General features: G+C 38.4%; 1 protein-coding gene across 1 annotated transcript in view; it reads right to left on the bottom strand.

The window, feature by feature from the left end:
- Positions 1 to 7028: 7028 nt before the first annotated feature.
- The window catches only part of GPR158 (G protein-coupled receptor 158), a gene marked incomplete at its 5' end in the record, with an annotated part of 150260 nt that continues 131333 nt past the window's right edge, over positions 7029 to 25955 (bottom strand). The window contains 4 exons of the mRNA XM_032237834.1: positions 7029 to 8517; positions 11888 to 12034; positions 14451 to 14556; positions 16470 to 16608. Of these exons, the coding sequence (XP_032093725.1) occupies positions 7057 to 8517; positions 11888 to 12034; positions 14451 to 14556; positions 16470 to 16608 (1853 nt within the window). The remainder of the gene's footprint in view (positions 8518 to 11887; positions 12035 to 14450; positions 14557 to 16469; positions 16609 to 25955) is intronic.

Genomic DNA, 25955 nt, shown 5'->3' on the forward strand with positions numbered 1-25955 from the left:
GCCTATCTGTCATCATTGTGCATGCAAAGAAGTGACGGAGAACAGCAAATATAAAACCAATGTTTGTTTTTTTAGATTCATAATGACACCAAAGCAGACAATGGGAAACTTACTTTTCTACTTTAAATCATGTACCTCTTGCATAAAATATACAGGTCTAAGATTGATATAAATCTATGCTTTTAGAAACCATGTCTTCAAAACAAGAAATGCAGTCTGCTCATGCATTTTCAGAAAGGCAACTTAGCAAATGTAGTAAATGATTATATGTGCTCTATACAAATCAGCTGAAAAACACCTTGTCTCCAGAGCTGCATCTGCCTTGACAGAAAATCTGTGGAACTCCAGAAAGGTCGGTGGGTAGGGAGACAACTAAGCCACTAACTAAGAGATGCTGGTGGAGAAGAATCTGTGGATAATGGGTTATTGAGTAGGATAATTTAGGTTTGCCAGAAGATATCAATGCTTCTAATAGGCTTGTAACAATGCACAATATTATTAAGTCTGTACGTTTGGTTTGGTTTTCTTTTGCTTTCTAATGTGCTTATAAATTTAAGTACTCCTAGCTGCATCACAATGATCATATGACACAGCGCTTCGTTTTTCAGAGATTTCTGCAGTCAGCTTGAGTAAACCAACCCCATGCTAATAGATGGTTTGATTAAAGTGGCACAAGCTTATTTAAGTGCCAGAAGAAAAGTAGGCATATCAGAATCTGCCCTTGCGTTCCTCTGCACTATCACTTTCAGCCTCAACTTTTATGTAAGCAGATCAGACTGGAACAGATAAGAAGCAGATTATCAATTTCAATTGATAATTAATTTCATAAGATTAAACACTAATATTAGTATTTCCTTGAAATGTCACAAATCAAGACATTTACTAAGACATACAAGTATTTAAAGTCTATTTGCCATTCCAGAGTCATTTGTTATCTTCAGTGGCACCTGTAGGACCTATGTCAATATCAGTAGTCTTTGACAGTGACAATCCTTGCAAAACTATCCCTCCCATTAAATTATTCTGAATCAAAAGTTGAATAAAAGTGTTACAGACAGGGCTTCAAAAATTGGACTATGCTTTGGGCCAGTCTCTAAATAATAAAAAAAATGAACAGAAGTAATAAAGAATAGTTTAAAATTGTATTGAAATTCTAGAATTCTTAATTTATTTGTCATTTCAAAATAGAGCTTATTAATTAAGAACTCTATTATTTCTAACACTACTACTTTGGAATCTGATAGAAATATATGTATATTACTTGTTTCAAGAACCATTGATTCCTTGATATCCTCAACACGATCAATGGACATAAATGCAATTAAACTGTAACCATGTTGTTTACTTTAGTGCAGTGTAGCTGCACAGAATCTACACAATCATAGGTAATCATGTTTATACTAGATACATTGGTGCAAACTAAAAATATTAAGGAAGGAAAAATATTTGAGGAAAGTGATCTTGCTTAAAATCTGGTTGTAATTGTGGATATTATAACTGGAATAGAGAAATGGGACAAAGGATAAAAAAACGGGATAAACAGAATTTCAAAATCAAGATAATGTTCTCATGATTGTTTGGTTTATGTCTCAAACTTCATAATTACTAGTCTGTCTCAGTGCTAAAACACATTGAGAATCAAATGTAAACTATAACATTCATGTTAGCAAACAGTAACATATTAAGAGGCCCTTAACATTCAATTAGCTTTTCACATAGGCACAATATTAAGCTAGTCCCTTCATTCTGGTAGTATCCATAGATGTGTACTACAAGCTACAACAATGCAAATAATATCATGACACACATTTGTTTCTCTGCAGACATCCTTGATAGAAACTATGCTTTTCATTACAACTCCGAAAAAGTTAGGTAATAGTCATATTATTTAGTTTCCTTAGGTAATTTTTTCCTCCACCGAGAAAGCTGAATTTCTGTTACAATTAAAGAAAAAGTATTTCCTCCTACCTATTAAACTCCTTATCTTCAGAAGATTTCATTTGGATTCTTGGACTTATATTTTCCTATATGATATATTTTATCTTTATGTTACCTTTTACTTTTCAAAATGTCAAAATGTTTTATTTTATAACATATATTTTTTTAAAATTAAGAAAAATACTATTTCATTTTTTTAAAGGCTTCAGCTAGAGTTTTGAAAGGCAAAATATACACTCCTGAAGGCAAGTTGAATTGCACAGTTATTGTGGAAAATCTCCCCACCTGACATATTTCTGAACATTTCTTCTTGCTAATTTGTCCTCTGGTCTTTTGGCTGTGATTCTGAGCTCTTCACCAGTCTTACACAGAGCAATCAGCCCCCAGAAAATAGATTCCCTCCAGGTATCTTGGAATACAACCTGTAATCCAATATGGATATTGGATATTCTTGTGACCCAACATAGCTGGAAGGTGTTTGATTGTGGGAAGCAGATGTATACTAAAATGCACTTTTCTCTTATCCTTCTTCTCATTCTTAATCATGACTCAAGTATTAATTTTTTGTTGCCCTGTTACTCTCTTAGACTGTACTGTATTTCGTAGCTCATAGGAAAAACCTTTTGTCCAAAACAATACCTGCAAATTATTTATTATAATGAATGAATGTATTCATGCTAAGGGGTGAGGGTTTGCAAGAAAAAGCCAGAGTTTTGAGGTTTTATGAAGTTTTAGCCAAATTATTCACTATATTTCCCTGAATTGATTCCCTGGAATTTTTTTAAAGTTCTATCAGAACTTTATGGAAAAATAATTAAAGTGCATTTCTCTCATATAGCCCTAATCAGCATACCACTCCCCACACCACTCTAAAATCACATGAATGAGAGAAGAGAATGGGCTCACATGGATATTATGGGCAACCATTTATAGCAATAAATAACATAATTGACTATACATTTCAAAAATTCCAATCTGTTTCTGATATTGAAGCTTCAATTGTAATTGGAGCTTCACAAACCAAAATGATTTTCTTGTTTAAATTAAGTCCCTTTGAAATGAATGTTGTTGTTGTTTTAATAATATTTGCCACTAGCTTGTTCTTAGACAAGGCTAGGGTTTATTTCTTGCTCCAGTTGTTGAATTCCAACTCTCATCCAACATTGAGTATAGGTTAGAAATTAAGTAACTTTATTGACCAATAATATCCAGAGTATTATGTCACAGATGATTATCCCTCTTCAGTTCACATGAGCACATATGGAATATTCCAGTTATACAACAGAAGCTAAAATCATTGGGAGTATCAAGCATCTTAACTAAATTTGATTCTATAATTAGGGTTGCATTTATAACCAAAGTATCATATGATATGGCTTTTAGTCCTTTCTCTGTCCAAAACAGAATATGAATTTCTGTATAAATATATAAATAAATAAATATTCTGTTATGTGTAATCAGTAATTGTATAAGTGTGGACTATTCTTTACACAATCTTACGCTGTGGTTTATCTTTGCCTGGCTGATGCATAATTTATTCTTGAGATAACATTCTATTCAAAATGTTAATTAGCTAGAAATTAGTAACATCTGTTTACATGATCATCTCCAGCTTTACCTTCTCAACAACATAAATAAAATAATACATATTGAATACAGTATGCACATTTTTATGCCAGAGCCAAGTAGGGGAGGGGGGGTTGCATCAATTGTTTCTGGCTATCTCCCATCCATGAAGTGTCCAAGAGTTGACCTGCTTAGCTTCAGCATTGGTACTGCATCATATGCTTTCAGATCACTCTCCCTTTCAAAGCAAGGATTAATGAGATGCAGCTTAAAAGCTAGTGTTGTTCACTGCATAGATTTGATTATTATTTCACATGATGTGAATGGGGGAATCATCATGACTGTTGCTTTAAGATATCCAAATCAACACTTGAGTCATAGGCAAACCAGTCACTGATACTTGAATGAAGGATAATATAAACTCTTCTCATTCCATGTAGCAACACTGAATAACAGGCAGCTGACTCCACCTTCAGCTCTGGTGATGGGACAGCATCTTCACACCTGAAGGCAAGAAATCAGTTGAAGAAAGCAAGGCAGATAATGTGGCTCACTCCAAGGATCTGCCACTCAGGTCATCTGCCCCATTCTGCCTAATGGTAGAGCCGAATTTTATTGAAGTAGGTAAGAGGCAGAGTGCTCCTCTCACCTGTTCTTCTTTTCCCCTCTATTCTACAATGCTTTGTGCAAACAGCAAGTGATGGAACATCCCTGCACCATTAACTGATTCAACTTGATTCCTGTTTCATTTCACACATAACGTTATCTCTTGGGACCTGAGCATTACGCAGAGTAATGATGATGCCATATCATGCATTCTATTACAAAGAAAAAGAAGCAAAAAGATAGCATTTATAAAAGAAAATTACAACTCTCCCTTGATAATTATTTTTGTGAGGGAGCAAACCAGTTGCGGAGAAGAATCATGAGTTATTTAGTCAGCGGGAGCTTAAACTTTGTTCCCTGATAGGCTAGGAATTCCTTGGTGGATTTCAATAAGATATTCATCAGAGTTCAATGAAGATGGGGTCTCCCCAGTTAAATGAAGGGATAAATAAAATGCCAAATGTGTAAAACAGGTTTTTGAAAACACGACAGCTGCATGTTTACATTTTTGGCTAGAATAAGTGGAAGTCTACAATGTAGTCTTGATGGGTTGCGTGTATTACTCTGAAAAATCTTCCACCTTGCAGGAATTCCTTTCCCATCCCCATTCAAACACATTCTTTAACTTTCCAATGTTCTCACTCTAAACAAATCAAACCTGGTGATGCTCCCTCAGCTTGGGACACACGATTGAGTGCACAATTTTTAGCCAAGAAAGAAATTCAGCAGCAGAATTTTGTTCTTAAACTACACCACATACCATAAGGCAAAGCTGGGCTCCTCCTTACAACAGGAGAGTAAGAAGAGGCTGGGGGCTTTAAACAAGCAAAACTTACAATCTCCAGGATGGGACCTGGCAATCTTAGATTAAAGTGGGGTGTGCCAATAAGGTAGACTCTTCATTTTAAGTATACCTGAATATTAAAAGTGCTATAAAGTGACTAAAAATAAAGAATTACTTAAATGATGCAGATTAAGAAAACACTGCATCATCTGCTAATATACTTGGAAGTAAACCCTACTGAATTCAGTAGGGTTTATTTCAAAGTAAACATGCATAAGACACATCTGTACAAGTTTGTGACAAGTGATGTAGTAATAGTGCATGTCGCTTAGTATTCCCCCCCCTACTTCCTCACTTTAGTTTAACAGTACAATAAGCATAGTCATAACCATTTAGTCTCTCTTTCTAAAATGAATTTTGACAGCACTGAAGAGAAAAAAAAACTATTCACACTAATCAGAATATATTTTTCCAACCTCCCAATATTTCCTCTATGGTTTCAAATCAACATAGTGTAAGACACTAAATTAAGATCATTAGGATTAAAGTCGTACTTTTGGAATGTTAAAGAGCTGAGGTGGCGCAGTGGTTAAATGCAGCACTGCAGGCTACTGCTAGATCAGCAGTTCAGCGGTTCAAATCTCACCGGCTCAGGGTTGACTCAGCCTTCCATCCTTCCGAGGTGGGTAAAATGAGGACCCAGATTGTTGGGGGCAATATGCTGACTCTCTGTAAACCGCTTAGAGAGGGCTGAAAGCCCTATGAAGCGGTATATAAGTCTACTGCTATTGCTATTGCTATTAAATAACTTTTTCCAATTTTCTTAAAAAAAACAAACCAGAAACATTATCCCTAGGTTTATTTTAGAATAGTGCCCTCATTTCTAAGCATCTAGCAGTAATAAATTAATTAGGATTGTGATTAGTCTGAAATGATAGCTACTGCTAGCATATATCATTTATGGACAAGTGCAAGACAAGAAACATATCTCATATAAAAACCCCTGAATTACTGCATAAAGTCATAACCAAAAATAACAATTAAAATAGCAAACCCCAATATAAATCATGACAAAAAGTGTTTTCTTAGAAGCTGCTAAGACCTTACAGGTGGGAGGTGAGGGGTTTGAAATAAACTAAGGTCTAGCATAGGGTCTTTCATTTTTTGAAGACTGCAATTTTAGATATCTGCAGATTGCATAAATGTGTTGTGTCATATAATCATATCAAAGTTATTTGCAAACATTATACAAACTGGAATGCTTTAATATGAGACACAACCACATACATACGTCCATAAGAAAAACAGAGCCGTTATATAAAAATCTAATTAAGGGAATGCATTAAGTTAGCTGTGCCATTGAGGTTAAGGAGAGGAAAAATATAGTTTCTGGAATGGGTATGCAAGCTATCTCCAGATGTTAAAAAGTTAGATTTTTCTATAGCTGGTGCTCTCCAGATGTCTTGAACTCAGGCTGAACACATTGCTGTCTCAAAGAGCAGGACACTGCTCCCTATTTTCATGCATAACAGCTAACTGGATTGACAATGTTTCTTTAAGGAGATAGCTTCTTCCAATCAAGGCTATAAGGCATTCAAAAGAGGCTGCCCTATCATCACAGGGCACATTTCAACCCTCTTAATTTCCTAGTCAGCATCATCTCTTACCTTCCTTGGAGGGGCATTATGGAATTGAAGTCCAGCACATCTGGAGAGTTTCGGGTTTGGGAAGGCTAGTTTCAAGAGTTATCTGATTCTAGGCCTTTTGTGAGGGTTTTTTTTAAAGTAGAGAAATTAATTTCTGCCCATGCTAAACCATTCGTAGCCTTAAGACTAGTGTAACGAATGTTAAGACATTCTTTTTGCCAACCCCACATATTTTACAAAAGAAAGATAGAAAGAAAAAAATTACTAAAGGCATATTTTTTTCCTTCATCTGAAATGTAAACTTGTTAGGGGCACGAAGGGGCTTCATGTCCTGAATTGCACTGACAACATTGTTGGCACTCAAGAACAAAGAAAATTGATTTTTGCTTAGTTCCTATGTGCATCTCTGGTGAAATGAGGCTTCTTTAGAATTTGAAGGTTGTACTAACTTTAGCCCCCCACTCCTCCTCTCCCCTCCCCTCCTTCTGTGGCATCTCTTTTTCACAGTCTTTCTTCTTATTTCTGATGCACCTCTGTTTTATTTGAGCTTAAGTTGGTTGCATTTGATAAAGCTGTGTTTCTTTCTGCTTTTGGTAATTCTGGCCCCTCATACTCCCAAGGGCAGATTTCCACACGAGACATTAAAGGTTTCTGTGAATTATTAGTTGCCGATCTAGCAGGATTAGAAGGAAATGCATTTCCTGGTGGAGAGGAAGATGCATGTTTTGTCTGAATTCCTAGTTTATTGGTGAAATCTTTCTCTGTGGCTTGAATGGTCGTTTTGTGGGGCATGCCCTTGGAATCTTCAGCACAAATACCCTCTGTATAATGTTTGCTACTAATATTTTCACTTTTTGTCCCAGAAACCCCTTGCAGAGTTTTGGGACTCCAATTTTCTCCTTCTTCCACCTCATGTTCTTCTTGAATCTCCCAAGGAGTCACGTCCGCTTTCTCAGTGTTCTTTTGAAGGGGTATCTGGTACTCTTCAGTAGTCTTAGGTTGAGGTTGGCCCTTTGTTTGAGAAGGGTGGAGAGTCTCTGAGTCAGAGGAAGCAATAGAGACATGCTTTTGAGTTTTAGAATCAGAAAGTCCAGTCTCTGGAGTCTGGTCATATATTTCCCAAGGGCAAATTTCTTCTATGTCAATACTTGTCTTCAGCAGGCATTTGCCAGCCCCTGCATCGAGAATGGACTTTTGTTGTTTCATTATCCCAGATTTATGAGGCTTCTTTGACTCTTCAGCTTGGGTTGAATTTCTTCGATAGGAATCTTTATGGTCAGCCTTTTCAGAGCTGGAGTGCTTTTTGCTGACCTCTTTGCTCTTTGGTTGAGACTTGTGAGACTTGACACTTTCTTCATTTTGCGTTTTCTCTCCTAACCCCACAGTTTTCTCTTTGGCACCGGCAATAACACTAAGTGATTTCTGTATCACAGACGTTCTTGGATGGAGAGGTTTCTTATCTGCACTTAAGTTGTGAGCACTCATAGATTTGCACACCAAGGGGACATTTTCGGTAGACACAGCTTCAGTTTTTTCTATAGGTTTTTGGGTTGCTTTGTTTTCAGAAAGACAATCCAATAATGATGTCTCTGCAATTGAAATAACCTCCCCACTTTCTGTGGTTAAGCTATTTGACTCTTCAGTTGGGTCTCGGACATGGTCATATGTGCTGTGGGACTTTTTTAAGGAGAAAACTCTGTTTCTCAAAGAGTCCTCTTTTGGTTTGATGTGTCCACTACAATCTGGTGGATTTTTCCTTGCCATGGCAATGTTTTTGGAACTCCCATGTTCCAGAAAATCCTTTTCTTCCCGTGAACATTGCCTAGTGACAGTCTCAGGAATTTCAGTAATTCGTCTCATGATTGAGCGACCCAAACCTTTTTTTGAGCATCTCTTTTTCTGGAGGTGTGGATTGTTGGTGATCATTTTTTTCCTTTTATAGATCTCCAACTGGGCATACAATTTCTTCAATTCATCCTGCAAAGTAAGGGACAAAAAGAGTAAGGATCATATATATTCTGAAGAAGTTGACCTAGAATGGAACAGGGAGAAGTCAACTACAAATCCATTTGTAAAATATCTTCATCTATCAATTGGCATAAGATGCTTAGGATCATTTAAGCAGGCAGCATGTAAATAATTGCATTAAATCAATAAGTAAAGTCAGTATAATTTCCCATGATGGTGCAGTGGTTAGAATGCAGTATTGCAGGCTAATTCTGCATTCCCTTAATCCCGTGATGGCCAATTTATGGCATGCATGCTGGTCATGGCATGCAGAGCCCTCTCTGTGGGCACGTGACCATGCAGACACCCCAGCCCAGCTTCAATTGTGTTTCTCCATCACATTTCACTCAATCAATTCCAACTTCTTGTGAAAGAAAAAGCTATCACAAAGTTGCAATTGATTGAGTGAACTTTTTCACTCGTGCGCTTCACAAGGGGGGAGATGGGGGTCCCCTCCCCTTGAAGCTCATTATAACATGGAGCCACTATGCAACCCTGTGTCAGCTCTGCTCAGCAAAAAAAAACAAAACCAATTTCTTTTCATGCAGAGCTGCCTGTGTTGGGATGCCCCACTTCCCCGCCAGCTAACTGAGCTTCAGTGAGCTGCTCCTGGGCTCATTGGCCTATGGATCTCAGATTCCCACCACCCAGCACCAGTTCAGAGGTTCCTTCCCTCTCAGGGGGGAGATAGAGAGAGAAAAACAGAGGGAGGCAGAGAGAGAGAAAGGGGAGGGGAGGGAGGGAAGGAAAGATAAATGATATTACAAAAGTAAATATGGGAAAATAGCAATAGCAATAGCAGTTAGACTTATATACCACTTCATAGGGCTTCCAGCCCTCTCTAAGTGGTTTACAGAGTCAGCATATTGCCCCCAACAACAATCCGGATCCTCATTTTGCCCACCTCGGAAGGATGGAAGGCTGAGTCAACCCTGAGCCGGTGAGATTTGAACAGCCAAACTGCAAAACTACAGTCAGCTGAAGTAGCCTGCAGTGCTGCATTTAACCACCGCACCACCTCGGGAAAATATACTGACTTTGTAAATCACTTAGAGCAGGGGTGTCAAACTGGTGGGTGGCAGGTGTGTGATGTGCAGATCACAGCCACCCAGCTCTGTGAAAGGAAAAATGTCGTGATACGTCATGTGATGGCAATGTGACACTTCAAGTGTGACACCCGTGACTTAGAGAGTTCTAAGTTCTAAAGCACTATGAAATGGCACAGAAGTTCTATTGCTACAATCCATGTGAGTGAATCTATGTGTGGAGAAGACTCCTAGACTCCTACCATTAAGTGAATTCTTAAAAATAAAATAGTAGTCATTACTTTTACAATTGTAGTCATTACTTTACAATTGTCAACCAGAGTTTCACAAATAATGTAGAATATTATTATTTGCTATCAACATTTATCACTATCAACTTATCAGTTTGCACAAAATAAACATTTGGTCTCAATCTTAATTCATATTCTATGTATCAATTTCCTTGGTTTGAAACTGATTTGGATTTCTGTAGTGCCTATCAAAATACAGGAGATCATCTGTTCTGAAAAAAAAGGAAGTGAAAAACTGAATTCAGTCTTTCGTTCAGATTCTCCCTTCCTGAATAAAATAATCAGCAGAATTATGTACAGCCTGTTTCCTCATTTATATACAGTATGATTTTTCTTATAAAACTGGGATGACTTATAGAGAACAGGTACCATGATCCTAAAGCTTTTGAATACAGACACAGAAAACATTATCATATATAGATTTGCACATATTAAGAATCAACTCTAAACCACTTTGATCTCACACCTTCAACCTGGTTGGAGGGCCAAATAGATTTATTTCTGCCTCTATGTCAGTTTATTTGAAACCAATGCCATTTCCCTCTTGAATTACTGTGGATCTGCAGAACATATGAGCAGTTTGTTTGCCCATGATGGGAAGTATTGCCTCACTCTGTTTCCTAGGCCTTGTAGCATCTCATTCCTGATGAGTGTCTATAGACATTGTTTATAATTTATCTGCTTTTCTCTTCATACCAGCCATATACCAACAAACAATTAATATTTGCTTGTCCCTATAGTTAGAGTATTGCGGGGGGGGGGGGATTGAATGTCTTTATAGCTGCAAGAGGCTTTTAGATGTAGTATGAGTAGCAGCTTTGCAGCCAGGAGTTTCCTCTTTTAATCATCATTCAGATTTTGAGAGAGCAAACCAAAAATGCACCCAGTGTAAAGACTGCAAGGAGGTCCTAACAAATTATTTCTCCTTTGTATGTACTGGAGATAAAGGAAATTTTGATAGGAAAGGCAGGAGCTGCCTCAAGATAGGGAATTAGTTGAGTGGCATTGTTTGCAACTCTCTATTGATCAGCTGGAGAGAATACAATGCTTTTTATTTGTTCTCAAGATTTTTAGGTTGGCAGAAGTGAAGACGATTGAAAGTTGGCCTCAAATAACTTTTTGAAGGATTGACAACTGAAACACTTACTGATTAAAAGAACTTAATGGTGCCAATAGTGAGTTGAATGTCAATGCACAATTAGTAACTCCTAAATCAGAGATAACCCAGACATCATCAGATATCATGAAATCACAATCCCTAATGTTCATCCCAAGCAAAGCTTAAGGATGACCCACTTCTTTCTTCCCCACAGTAACTGTAAAATTTCAGTGACTCATGAAACAATGCCACGGTAGCGCAGTGGTTAGAGTGCAGTACTGCAGCATACTTCTGCTGATCACTGGCTGCCTGCAGCTTGGCAGCTCAAATCTCATCAGGCTCATGGTTGACTCAGGCTTCCATCCTTCTGAGGTGGATAAAACGAGGACCCAGATTGTTGGAAGCAATAGGCTAACTCTGTAAAAAAGTCGCTTAGAGAGGGCTGCAAAGCACGGTAAAGCAGTATACAAGTCTAAGTGTTATTACTATTGCCATGTTACTAAGTTGTTTTTAAGGCTCCCCAATTAAGAATTCTACTTGGCTCCCTCTTTTTCATTAGTGAAAGACTAATTTTTGAGAGGAGACTCTGATTGACAATATATAAAGGATCTCAATCAAATCTCAGTCCAGGGCAGTTCGAGTTGCTTATTCCATAGAGTTGCAACTATTTGTCTATTATTTCATTCCTTTCTATTAAAGTATGGAAGGCTGGGGAGGCTATAACATAAGCATTCTATGCAGTCAAAAATATGATACATAATAATGTTTATAGTTAATTTGGGAGATAGATAGATTTTATGAGAACTAAGGTATCCAGAATTTTATCTATATTAAATTGAAGACTCTTCTGAAAAGTTTTTTTTTTTTTTAACAAAAATCATGTAATTTACTAAATTGGAAAGTACCCTAATGTCTTCTGGATCCAAACTATGTTCACTCCATGCTGAATTGATACTGCTATTGAGATAAGATCCAGATCTTCCCATGTCGAGCTCATCTTCATAGACCTCAGTAGCCAAATCATCTCGTGGATTGTTGTTTGAATGGGAAAACTGTAAAAATACATTAAGTTTTTGATAAATGAATATAAGGATGTGTAAGAATAAGAAAGAAATCAAGGAATGTGCACCTGTTCCGCCACCCAACCTCACTTTCATTTGGAAAAAAAAAAATTGTAAGGCACACTTTGACATTTAAAAACTTAATGTTAGGCAGTTTCCTAATTAAATGAAGATTAGTTGCTGGATATCAATCTGTTGGGATATCAAAGTACATGTTATCAGGCAAATTAAAGATTGGAGCTTCTAGTATTGCAAAGGTGTTTGGACAGGGACACATTAGATTCCATAGAGTCCTCTAATTACAACCACTCATTAAATAACTGTTAAAAGTTATGACAGCACCGAATGAGTGGGACCTATAACCATTGCAGCATCCCCCATGATTGCAAGAACATGATCTGGGTTCTTAGCAAACAGCCAGAATTCACATGATTGTGAATTCCAATGTTCTCTGCTGGCTTCCATAAGCAAAGTCAATGTGGAAACTAGAAGGAAATTTGAAGTCACCCGGCTTCTGCTGCTTTTTAATCTGCCTGTATTCTATAGTGCCAGCTATAGAATCCCCCCTCCCATGATACATGGTCTGTAATATCTGTCTTGAGTGCACTAGTCTGTGCTTTAGTGACTGCCTATAGCAACCCCTACTGCCCTGTGGTATCTACACATTCACCCATGCTCCAAAGCATCTGACCACATTCATTCATACACCCATTTATGCACCCACTCTCCAGTGGCACTCAAAATCCCCATACACTTTGGAGCCCAGTGCACCAGCCTGTCCCTTCATGCCATCCATGCACCCATCTCTGCTCTGGAGGATCTATCTATAATACCTTCCTTAACCCCTAAGGATCAGAGGGGACTACTGTCTGGGACTGATGCCTCTTCAATTCAGTTCAGTTCAGTTTCAGTTTATTGGTCTTGTATGCCGCCCACTCCCGAAGGACTCCGGGTGGCTTACAATAAACAAGGGAAGGGGATAAGTAGACAAAACAACAATTTAAAATACACAACATTCATAGTTACCGTGGGGCTGGATACTTCAACAGCCCCCCGGCCTGCTGGAGCAGCCAGAACTTAGTGGCTTTGCGGAAGGCCGGGAGAGTAGTAAGGGTCCGGATCTCCACAGGGAGCTCATTCCAGAGGGCTGGAGCTGCAACAGAGAAGGCTCTCCCCCGGGGAGTCACCAGTCGACGTTGGCTGGCAGATGGGATCCGGAGAAGGCCTAGTCTGTGCAATCGGATAGGTCTATGGGAGGTAATTGGCAGGAGGCGGTCTCTCAGGTACCCAGGTCCGATGCCATGTAGGGCTTTATAAGTAATGACTAGCACCTTGAAGCGAGTCCAGAGACTAATGGGTAGCCAGAGCAGCTTGCGGAGGATAGGTGTAACGTGGGTGTACCTGGGTGTACCCACAATCGCTCGCGCGGCTGCATTTTGGACTAGCTGAAGTCTTTGAACACTCTTCAAGGGCAGCCCCATGTAGAGTGCGTTACAGTAATCCAGTCTTGAGGTCACGAGGGCGTGAGTGACTATCTGAAGGGCTTCCCGATCCAGGTAGGGTCGCAATTGGTGCACCAGGCGAACGTGGGCAAAGGTCCCTCTGGTCACATCCGACAAATGGTGTTCTAAAGTCAGCTGCGGATCCAAGAGGATTCCCAAATTGTGAACCCTCTCTGGGGGGCGGATAATTTCACCCCCCAGCCTGAGAGATGGAATACTTGGCCAATCTTTGGGAGGGAACATCAATAGCCACTCGGTCTTGTCGGGATTGAGTGCAAGCTTGTTCATACCCATCCAGACCCTGACAGCCTCCAGGCACTGGCACATCACTTCTACCATTTCACTGAGATAGCACAGGGTGGACAGATACAACTGCGTATCATCCGCATATTGATGGTATTTAATCCCGTGCTGGTGTATGATCTCACCCAGTGGCTTCATGTAGATGTTAAATAGGAGGGGGGACAGGACTGAACCCTGCAGCACCCCATAATTGAGGGGCCTTGGGGTCGACCTCTGCCTTCTGACCAACACTGACTACGACCTGTCCGAGAGGTAGGAGGAGAACCACCGAAGGACGGTGCCTCCCACTCCCACCTCCCGCAACCGTCGCAGAAGGATACCATGGTCGATGGTATTGAAGGCCGCTGAGGGGTCAAGGAGCACAAGGATAGAGGGGTGACTCCTATCCCTGGCTCGCCAGAGATCATCGATCAGCGCGACCAAAGCAGTTTCCGTGCTGTAACCAGGCCTGAAACATTAACAAGCAGGGCTGCAGAATATTCATCTCTAAGCAAGGTGATCACATGACATCTGTTTTTATATACATAGTAAGTATATATGTAGTTACTATAGCATCCATGTGCCTTCAGATCTGGCAAAATAAAAGTGTAAAGGAAAAATACCTTTGGAATCAGAAGTAACCCAACGGTGACTGTCACAGTCAAATGTGTGTGCGCAAAGAATAGCATCAGCATCCAATCAGACTGGAGTCTTGAAGCAAGACTGAACCTGCAAATCAACATTTAAATATAAGTACTAAATACACTTTCCCCCACATTCTTTGTCATATGGATTTTTTTTTTAAAAAAATTCTGAATGATGCTTATAAGAAAAAAATATATGTGAATATAAAGATACCAGCCTTGCATTGTTCTATTTAACATGGAGGTTGTGTGTCAATTTCTCAGCACACATACTCACATCTCCATTGTGCTGTATTGTGTCAGAGTGGAAACATGCCCAAAAGTATTGTGTGCATTTGGCCCATTGTTGCCATGGAAAAAAGGTATTAAAAACTATAGCATGTTAGGAATTTTCTGTATTTAATATCATACTTATTGGGTGAAGCTGATTATTTTAATACAGCTTCAAACCTAGGTTTATTTAAGATGGTAGAATTTGATGGGAGAGAAGAACACTTGTTAATTCTGCTCATGCACAATGTGTCCCTGGGACATCTGCCCATTCTAAGATTATATAAAGGTATATTGTGTCACAGTAGCTGTGATTTCATGACTGCACACAATGATGCAAAGGGGGAAACCTTTAGCTAATGTGACTTCTGGCATTCCAGATAGTTCTCAACGCAACATAAAGTTGGATATGTTGCATTTTCAGTGAAGGGCAGGGTTTATGCACTGTAGTAGTCTTAGATTCATCATTGTTCCTTAATGCTCAGGTATCTATACTCAACTATACCCAATATTTTTTTCTCCCATCAAATTACTTCTCTTTGAAAATGTGGATCATAGCTATCCTAAACTTATGACCACAATCGGGACCAGAATTTTGATTGCTAAGCAAGTTGACCATCAAGCAAGTCACATCTGATTTTATGATCTTTTTTTGCCTTGGTTTCAAATTGACTGCAAATCACTGCAGTTGTTAAATAAATCACATTTTGTTAAATGGTTCTGGCTTTCCCAGTTGACTTTGCTCATCAGAAGTCACTGGAATCTTAGAATGCTGCAGATGTCATAAACACATGCTGGTTGCCAAGAAACCAAATTTTTGATTATGGGGCAATGGACATTCTGAAAATGTTGTTAGTACAAAGACCAGTTTCAAGTCACATTTTTCAGTGCTGTTGTTATTCTGAATGGTCCGAAAATGAACAAGGACTACCTGTACATTCCATTAAAGGCAAAAGTTGCCCTCGCACATATGTGCTAGTTGTTCCCAACTCTAGGGGGTGCTGCTCATCTCCGTTACAAAGCCGAAGAGCCAGCACTGTCCATATTCATGTGGCCAGCATGACTAAATGCCGAAGGCACACAGAACGCTGCTACCTTCCCATCAAAGGTGGTTCCTGTTTTTCTACTTGCATTTTTACATGCTTTCAAACTGCTAAGTTGGCAGGAGCTGACAAGTAATGGGAGCTCACTCCGTTACACAGCGTTAGGGATTCAAATCGCCGAACTGCCGACTTTTCTGATCGACAAGCTCAGCGTCTGAGCCACTGAGCCACCACTTCCCTCTCTGACCTACATTACGATTAGAATAGTATAACACATTTAATATAATGTAGCCTTAAAGATAATGTAAATGACATAAAATATTACAGTTACATTGTAAATATAATGTGTCAATTGCATTGGTTTTGAATGCATTTTGGGTCCAATTTATATTACACAGCACATGATAAACGGATGATCTATCTCACATGAACTTCTACATTATTTTCAGATCTTGCCAGGCAAAGATGTGCGGTGATGAAAAGTGAAGAGATGAAAAAAGCTGTTTGCAGAAGTAATAGGCAGGCATTGTACAATTTGCATCCATTTGAGGCTATTTGTAAAGCTTTTCTTAATTTGTCTGGAGAGAAGGGCTTTTGTTGTGGCCTTCTGACATGCATCTCAACCCAGTTAATTGTTTTAGATTGCATACTAAGAACTTCAAAATAAACAGTGTGGGTCACTTGCCTAATTATATGGAATATAGCAGAGATAATGAGCTCAATGTGAACTGCAGCAGCCATATAACGTGGCTCGTGAAACGCCGAGGGTACTGTCCGCACTGCATAGCAGAGATAAACGCTCCATAAGAGAAATAAAAATTCAGCTGAAAAAGAAACAAATGTTTCCATTAGTATTTGTGGAGGGACAATTTAAAATGATGATCCCATCCTCACTCTCTGTTTAGAAACATGCACATACTCTTTCTGGCATCAGAAGGATATATCCATCACATAATGCTACTTTGCTTCTTATTTAATCTTCAACCATCTGATAAATGCAGTTTTACATATTAGACACAGCCACAATATTTATTTCAATAGAAACATGTTGGTTCCTAAATGGAAGATGATATTTACTTTCTTCTCTGAGAAACAAAGAAATTTAAAAGGGATACATTTGGTTTGGTAGTCTACACCAGTGACTTGTGGTGAGGTTTATTACTGGCAAGGCAGCAATTTTTTTAGACTTGTGGACTTCAACTCCCAGAATTCCACAGCCAGGCATGCTCAGTTCCGATTTAAAGCGACAGCATTTGTTTTTCTCCTTTGCTAAATAAGTTTCCTTCTTTCTTTTTCTTCTCCCTTCCCCTCCTTCCTCCCTCTCTCCTTCACTCCCCCTCTCTCAAACACACACACACACACCAGGATTCAGAAAATTTAGGTTTTCCTCCTCAGCCCATGTTAGCAATACCACTAGCAGCATTTTGGCTGGCAGATGTAAGTAGAAGTGGAAATTCATTCTACTGAAAACATTGTTTTTGCTTATGATTGGATAATTAAAATTTCAGAAGACCCAAAGGCATAGTATTAGAGTGTTACATAGTGCATAAACTAAAGAACTGTCTCAATATGCTCCCTCCCCCTCTCTCAAAAACACACACACACACACACACACACACACACACACACACAAAGTTGCACCAGGAGGATGAAGTTTGAATTCCTCCCCCTCCCTCCAACCCACATTTACCTTTTCCAGCTGTTTCAGAGAGGATTTCAACTCTGCTCTTGCCTGCCATCATGAAAAGAAAAAAAAATGTAAAAGGAAAAAGGCAAGAGCTGTGGTCAGGCTGAGCTAGTTGCTGCCAGAGTCACAGTGGATGATTCTGCTTAAGTGTTTAAAAAAGCCTCTAAAAAAGCGCTCTCTACAGGAGGAGGCAGGAGAACAACATGCCTCATCTACGTCGGGAATTTTTCGGCTTTTAACCCTTGCTTAACTCTGCTCGAGTGATCATAAAAAGTTAGACTAGATGAGGCACGTTGTTCTCCTGCCTCCTTCTGTAGAGGGCGCTTTTTTAAGAGGCTTTTTTAAACAGTTAAGCACTAAGCAGAGTCATCCACTGTGACTCTGGCAGCAACTAGCTCAGCCTGACCACAGCTCTTGCCTTTTTCCTTTTACATTTTTTTTCTTTTCATGATGACAGTGGTGAGGCTCTGCCTCCCCTGACTGCACGTCCCTGGGTTTACAAAAACCTTTGTATGATTCTAAAATTGTTTGTAGGTCCAAATTTTTTTTGATGGAACAATATGCGTTCTATATTGACCATAGAATAAGCAATTCATTTTCATCACAACCAGCAGGGGTTTGTCCTATTAATGCCAACTGTTTATAATATCTATAGTATTATAGATACTAGATATACTAGATACTAGATATAGATATAGTATTGCACATGAATGCCCACAATGAATAAGTATTTAAATACAAGAATGATTTATTTATTAAGCATTGTGGTGCACTGGATCTAAATTACAAAAAATGTTTCAAAGCATGCAAGAGAGAAAGAAGAATTGTTTTAAGACATTGCAGATAGGTGCTACACTTCTGTTCCCGTATGCTCCAAAAGCATATTTTGGAGACTGAAACTGAAGCACTGCTCAGCTCTATTTATTTTTGCTTCATTTTAAAGAGGAAAGATTTAATTTCTTTGCTTTAAAAGCACCCAAAGTAGCTTCCAAAAAAAAATGCATCAGAAAACCAATTAGTCTGATAAGGCAAATAAAAGTCACAGCCGAAACCCAGTAAAAGGAAAAACATATTAAAATAAAACTAATCCTGCTCTCTAAAAGTCTTCAGTAACAGAAAACATTATTACATTTCAATAACCACCCAGGAGGGAGAAAGCCATATGCAAGAAAGGAAGCTCCATAGAGACTTAGATTATGAACTTTTTTATTATGTCCTATAAAGAGGGGTAGAGTTATTAAAAGCAAAACCAAATTAAACTGAGTGTCGCAGGAGAAAAAGCTAAAAAAAGACAAACAAACAGCCCTCTATCCACTTCAGTTTCTCTACTAGCGTTTGGCTGAATCTGCTATCCTTCTATCCAAAAGCCAAGATCCTGTTTGAAAAAGATGGCGGACTTATAAACAGTATTAGCTCAACACATCAAGAAGAGGTCCCCCCCCCCTATAAATAATTAATTAGACTTTTGTTTTTGTAAGTCAGCATTTGTAAGTGAAAGACGAAATGTGGTCTATATTGCCATGGGAGCAATAATAAGGGTACACATTTTCATAGAAGATACAAAGCAAAGGAGTCCTAGCTTCTTTTGACAAAGATGTCCACAGATGTCCAGGAGAAGTCATGTATGTAGCAATGAGATGTATGCTAAAAGATAATTATTATACATGCTAGCTTAACTAGTTAGGAAATTGATCCTGCAGTAGAGTTGTTCATGTTGCTTGACATGAAGATACACATGTTCTGACCTGGGCTTCCCCAGCAGCATAAGAAGAGCCGAGGTGGCGCAGTGGTTAGGGTACAGTACTGCAGGCCACTTCAGCTGACGGCTATCTGCAGTTCAGCGGTTCTAATCTCACCGGCTCAAGGTTGACTCAGCCTTCCATCCTTCCGAGGTGGGTGAAATGAGGACCCAGACTGTGGGAGCGATATGCTGACTCTGTAAACCGCTTAGAGGGCTGAAAGCCCTATGAAGCGGTATATAAGTCTAACTGCTATTGCTATTGCTATGAAGCCAAGTCCTCGTCCCCAGAAACCCCTTTAATTTACAGTGAATTCCTCTCCATCAAAGTCTTTCCTCTCCCACAGTCTTTCAAAATAGTTCACAATTACCGACCTTTATCAAGCTTGGAGAATGGCGAGGTCAATATCTTTCAGACACCACAATACTTGGCAAGAATGCAGGAATGAACTAATTGCCTCTTGCAAACACTCCTCCCCTTTTGCTCCTCTTTTATTCCCTACGGGAGGGGCCATTCACCATCCACCTGTGGCCTTACTTCCAAGTTAACCCTTGTTCCTTAGCTGTTCTCTTCGTCTGGCAACTCTGTGGATATGCACGCTGGGAATAGGCTCCAGCTGTTCATCTGTCTCATTGATGTCTGACTCTGAAGGCAGCTAATAACTGTCAGACAGCCCTGGCCCCATCTCTGCCTCCGATGCAGAGCACTCGTCAGGGCCTTCCCCAGATTCCAGGACTGGCCCATGTTCCTCCCCAACATCCTCACTGTCCGAATCTGCTATCAGTTCCGTTGACTGCTGGAGGGCTAAAGCAACACATAATTATTAAATGGCAAAGAAAGTGAAGAAGTACAATATAATTTAGCTAAAAAAGAAAGATTTATCATTACCCTGAAGATCCTTTGCTTGCAAAAATGCAACTGTCTGAATTCCTGCATAACTGTGCTACCAAGAAAAGTATAATAATTTGTCATTGCTTCTTGTCAATAATACAATCTTAGAATATTTTTTAAAAGGTACAATTAAGATATTAAGCAATTCAATTTTACCAATCTGCAGAACAAAAATCAGATTTCCCTCGAGACAAACACGAGAATTTTGTGGTCCTTTGAAATTGAAAATTCCTCACGACAATTTGGAATGACAATGATTATCATGCTAAAATTTTCACTTCCTCTTCTGTGTCTCCTTTTTTCTCTGACTTTGCTCACATCTCCAGTGGGAGATGACTAAGCCTCCTTAGGCCAACACCATCTTTTGAGATCAGTGATGCATGTAACTTATGGCAAACATGCTTGCGAGGAAAAATATGCAATATTTTCTTCCCTACTGAAGCTCCCTTACATTGCTTCTTGTCAATAAATGGGTGTCTGTCTGTCTGTGTGTGTGTGTGTGTGTGTGTGTGTGTTTAACATTGAAGCTATCTCAGGATAAAAGAAATCTCTTTTCATACTAATCCATTCTTGTCAACCCTGGAAACCTGTCTTTGGGCCAGATTCAAATTAGCATTTGCAGAATCAAAATATCAAATACGACATTTTAAGAAGTGGAAAATCAAGGAGTAGCCTCAATCACTCTACATGGGGGGGACCACACTAAAAATATAATTCAATATTTGAAACTAGGCTTGTAGAAATATTTGCATTTGATTCCAAAACTCCTCTTCAGAACAAATGGCTGTGTCAATATATCGCCTCTATGCCATTCTTTAAAGAGGTTGCAATTTTGCCCAGGATTACTTGGCAGAGGTGATCTGTGCAATTCAAGAAAATGAGATGATTGCTTTAAAGAACTGTGAGTGGGGCTAGATTCATGCTCTTGGTTTTGTAACCCTTCCTTTTCTAAATTATTTCTTCTTGACACTTCATGGTCAAAGCAGCAGAAGAGACAAGAAATCAGTCTGGAACTTAAGAAGAATAACAAAGCTTAACTATGTTAAGCTTAACCATGTCACCATTATTACCTCTGCTACAGAAAAATCCTACTTCTAGATCTCAACAGATGGCAATGTTTAATTGAAGGAGCTTGGTACCAATCCTACACATGAAATCAGCCAGGCAGATGTCATGGGAAGCAGAGAAACATATCATGTCAAGTAACCAGACTATAATGAAGTCTATGGACTTCATATCTTATGTGCAAAAACAGCTGTTCTAGTGTTGCTGGAAAGCATTGGAACTCAAAGCAGAATGTTTTAAATTTGAAATAAACTTATTTTGAGGCTGAACATCATGTGTTTCACACACAAGAGAGGTTTGCTGGGATGCTTCCAGTTCCAAGTGGTTCAGACCTGAAATATTTGCATACGACTAGTTTTCTACATAATAGTTTTCTATTCTGTAGCCTTCTGAATTAGCTTCCATGATCATTAGTTCAACTACATTGCATTACTCAAGAAAAGATAGTTTAATCTACGTAGTCATTTAGCTAAAGAGTCAATACAAGTGCTTGCTAGCAAAAGTTGTATTAATCTTATTTATTTATTTACTGGGTTTGTATGCTGCCAATCAACTGATATCTCTGAGTGGCTTAAAATGTGTAGAACTATAAAATAAAATAAAAATAACACAATAACCATAATAAGAATAAAGCAAAAATAAGGTGTAATAAAAATAAATGGATAAAAGGAAGAAGGAAAATTAATCATAGCTCTGGAAAAATCACTTAACAAAAAAGAAATTCCCAAGCCAGAGGGATGCACCTGTTGGATCCCAAAGTCTTACTGAAACAACCATGTATCATTGGCTTTGCAGAAACCAAAAAATGTTGGGGGCAGTCTGATCTGATCTCTAGAAAGATACTATTCCAGAGAACGGTGATAGACATGGCTTGCTCCCAAGGTTCTGATAGATGATATTACATAAGGGTGAGAACTCTGGAAGAAACTTGTTTTGGGGATCTTCATGGCTGATAGAAGTCAATGGAAGTCCTGAAGATACTCACGATCCAATCAGGTAGACCTTTAAAGTAACAGCGAGCACCTTGAACTGTAATCTAAAGCAGAACTGTGTTTCAGTAAAATTGTATATATTTGGGGAATCAATTGTTATTAATTTGGTTTAGAGGCTATTAGCTTTGCTGCAATGTATCTATCTCTAAAGGCTATCCATTGGGATACCAATATACATTCTTGAGTATATCTTGTTGGCCATGTGAGAACAGGTTACTGGACTAGATGAACCAGAGATCCAGCAGGGCACTACTTATGCTGTTTTTAAAAGCTAATAATTCACTGCTGCTCACCAAAGCAAACAAAAGAACCCATTTTAAACCCATTGAGCCCCACATAAGCCCTGTAAACATTCTTAAAAAATAAAAGGACAGGTTAATGCATTGGAAAAAGTAAGAGGTTGAGGGGAAGACATGAAAAAAAAGTTTGGTGTAGGAGTTAAGGTGCGGGATAGAAACCAGTAGACTATGAGTTATAGACCTCCCTTAGGCACTCAGCCGAATTAATGTACTTTCAGCCAGGGGGGAAAAAAATAGGTAGAGGGAACATTATGTACAGTCTTTGACTTGTACAAAATAATAATGATAATAATTGTTAAGTTTGGCAGTTGGCTATTAGCACCACCATGGCACAAATTTTGTTCAAGTGGTGATAACATGCTTTTACCAGTCCAAAAACGTTGAGAACCCTTGAATTATAGGCTAGTATTCAGATCAAACAGGAACTATTAAACATATGCTAGAAAATGGAAATGCTTTGGTGGCTGAAAAATAATTAGATTTATCTGGATCCTACAAAAATTAAAACCCGTTTTCAGCACAAGCTAGTTTAAGTGTGTATATCTTTGCACTAAGCCTAAAATTACACTAGTATAATTAGCAGTAATGAACATATCATTGTACTTGAAAAAAAACAATTTATTACCCAAAGCAACAATTACCCAATTTCGATGTATCCTGTGAAATTATGTTGTAGGGTGAGGAATTAGCTTCATATAATTAATTCCAAACTAACATCACAATTGGCATAGGAAAGTCTGCAGATGTTAACAAAATGTAAGCATTTTTTACATTACAATTGGACCATGAACCATAATTCTGATTACACAATAAGAACAAGGAGGCAATTTAATATGACTTGTTATTCTGATCCAATTATAAAGGCAGTACAGTATGTTCTAAGATCAGTACAGAGAACTGCTAATGCTACAATCTTTCTAATACAACCACTTATTTAGCAATTTTTGTCAAAAATAATGTGATTGAAACCCCAAGGCTGAGAATTAACACATAGGACCATCTGAGACGCTAGTCCAGTACAATAAGAAAGTCTGAAGTTAATTAGGATGGGTGGATATTTCTATTATAATGTCTCTTAAACAACTTTTTTCAAAGCCGGCATAACTGTCATGAGTTCTGCAGAGGTGCCAAATTACAAGGGCTTTGAAACTACAGTCAATATGAGTATAATTTTAAAGGAACATGAAAATCAAGGAGTATTATTCGAGAAAAGTAAGATGGAATTCTTGGGAAAAGTTTCATAGCTCCTCAGATGTTGGATATGTGTCCAAAACGCTAAGTTTGTCTACACTATGATTTTAAATTGGTTTTGAGTTTATTTAAACCAGTGAGTTCCCTATCATAAGTCCACCAATTGAACTGGAATAAACCATAATAAGATATAAATGAACAACATACTGATTTACAACATAGGACCTTCTCCACCAATACTTGAAGAACTGAATTGACTATACCGTATTTTTCTGAGTATAAGATGCACCGGAGTAAAAGACACACCAAGGTTTTGAAGAGGCAATTTTTTTAAAAAAGTAGGTAGGTAGATAGAGGGATAGAGAGGGAGAAAGACAGAAATACAGTAGGTAGGTACATAGGGTGAGAGAGAGAGTAGGTAGATAGGCAGATGTTTCCAGGTGTATTTATCCATGTGCTGGAGAAGGAAATCTGACAACCTGCAGTGCCTAAGACTTGTTTCTGCTGGTACAGCACTTGAGCAATCTAATTCTCATCAATCATTCTAACTAAAGAGGTTTCTGAAAAAGAAAAAAAAGTTTTTGCACTTTGCAAACCTCCCAAAAATGTCCCGTTTTTCATGAAAACGGATCCATTTTAAAAAAATAAAAGGCATGAATAGCCTTGGGTTTTTTTTGCAGAGTGCTCCTGAGGGGGGTGGGGGCCAAAAACAAGCAAAAAACAGCCCGTGTTTCGCAAAAATGGGCCAATTTGTTTGTCAAAAAATTGTATACATAGCCTTATGGAGGCTTATAGAGTGCTGCTGGGGGCTGGGGGGGGGCATTTTTTGCTCATTTCTGCCCTCACCAGCCCCCAGGAGCACTCAGAAAGCCTCCATAAGGATATGCACAGCCATTTTGGTGAAGGGGGAGGGGCTTAGGGAGGCAAAAAAAATGCTGTATTCGATGTATAAGACGTACTCAGATTTTCAGCCTCTTTTTTTGAGGAAAAAAGGTGCGTCATACTCCGAAAAATACAGACATATAAAAAATAGGCAGGGGTGAGGCTTCCTTCAATCATTTAATTTTCTTTCTAAATTTGAATAGGTAGAATGTATTTTTCTACTGCTTTACCCTTTGGGAAAAGACCACTGCAACACTCCAGCAACAGGGGGAATATCTAGGCTTCATAATTTCCTGCTGTCTAAATAGTCTAAGAAATAATAGTTAGATGCAAAGCTTTCAAGCATGAACAAATGTTTATCAAAGTCTAAAAAATTAAATGAAGGTGAAGTTAAGAGGCCACATAGAAGCAAAATGAATTAAACTCAAGACATAAAAGCACAATGCAAACAGTAAAAAATTATGCCAGAGGTATCGACTTAAGAATCAACTATTTTAACTGCACTATGTTGCATAATAAAGTTATTATGATATGACAGTATGGATAGCCATGGTGAAATATCACATGCCAGTATAGGATGATTTCTAACTGATTTCTGAATCTCAACACCTGCAGGAATATACATATCTGTAGTGGTTTAATTCTGGGCAGAAATTTTAGTACCCAGATACATTAGGTTAAAGTAGCATTAAATTTGTACCAGAAAAAAATTGGCCTCCTAGATAACATTAAACAAGACACTGTAGTGACATTAACATTAATAGGTCCTTTTAAGATCTTTTTTTGCTCATGCTGTTTTGGCTCCACTCTGCTTTGCTATATGGCACAAAGCTTAATTATAACTGTTTCTGACGCGTGCATATACAAAGATGCATGCACACATATAAAAACAATATTACCCTATCAGTTTAGAATTTTAACTGGGCACTCCAATATAATTTGAGAAACATAATAAAAGAACCAGATAACTTAGTTGGAATACAAAGGCTGAAGTCCTACTGTATTAATGATGAGATGAAAAGAGTGTTCAAAGATACGTTTTATGGATCAGGAATATGTTGTATATTTAGATTTATTAAAATTGTCTTCTTGCTGCTTTTATGCCAATTATAATCCTAAAAAGGTGAAATAAAAAATACACTAAATTGAAAGCCCTGCAATGTTGTGTTCATCACGACATAAACATATGTGTGATGAAACTCACATCATTTGCATCTCCCCATGGAGATAAACACAATAAATGAGAAATGAGAAACTTATATCTGAATGGCTTTTGGCTTAATTTACAGATGAGTTTGGGCCTTGGGCTTATGTTAGCCCTCTACAACTCTTGTGAGTTTAGTTCTTCGATTTAAAAAAAAAAAATAGGATACTGCCATACAATCAAGAAAAAGAGGTTTTCAGAAAGAGGAAGGGACATTTCAG

The sequence above is a fragment of the Thamnophis elegans genome, chromosome Z (assembly GCF_009769535.1).
Source record: "Thamnophis elegans isolate rThaEle1 chromosome Z, rThaEle1.pri, whole genome shotgun sequence".
Lineage (NCBI taxonomy): Eukaryota > Metazoa > Chordata > Lepidosauria > Squamata > Colubridae > Thamnophis > Thamnophis elegans.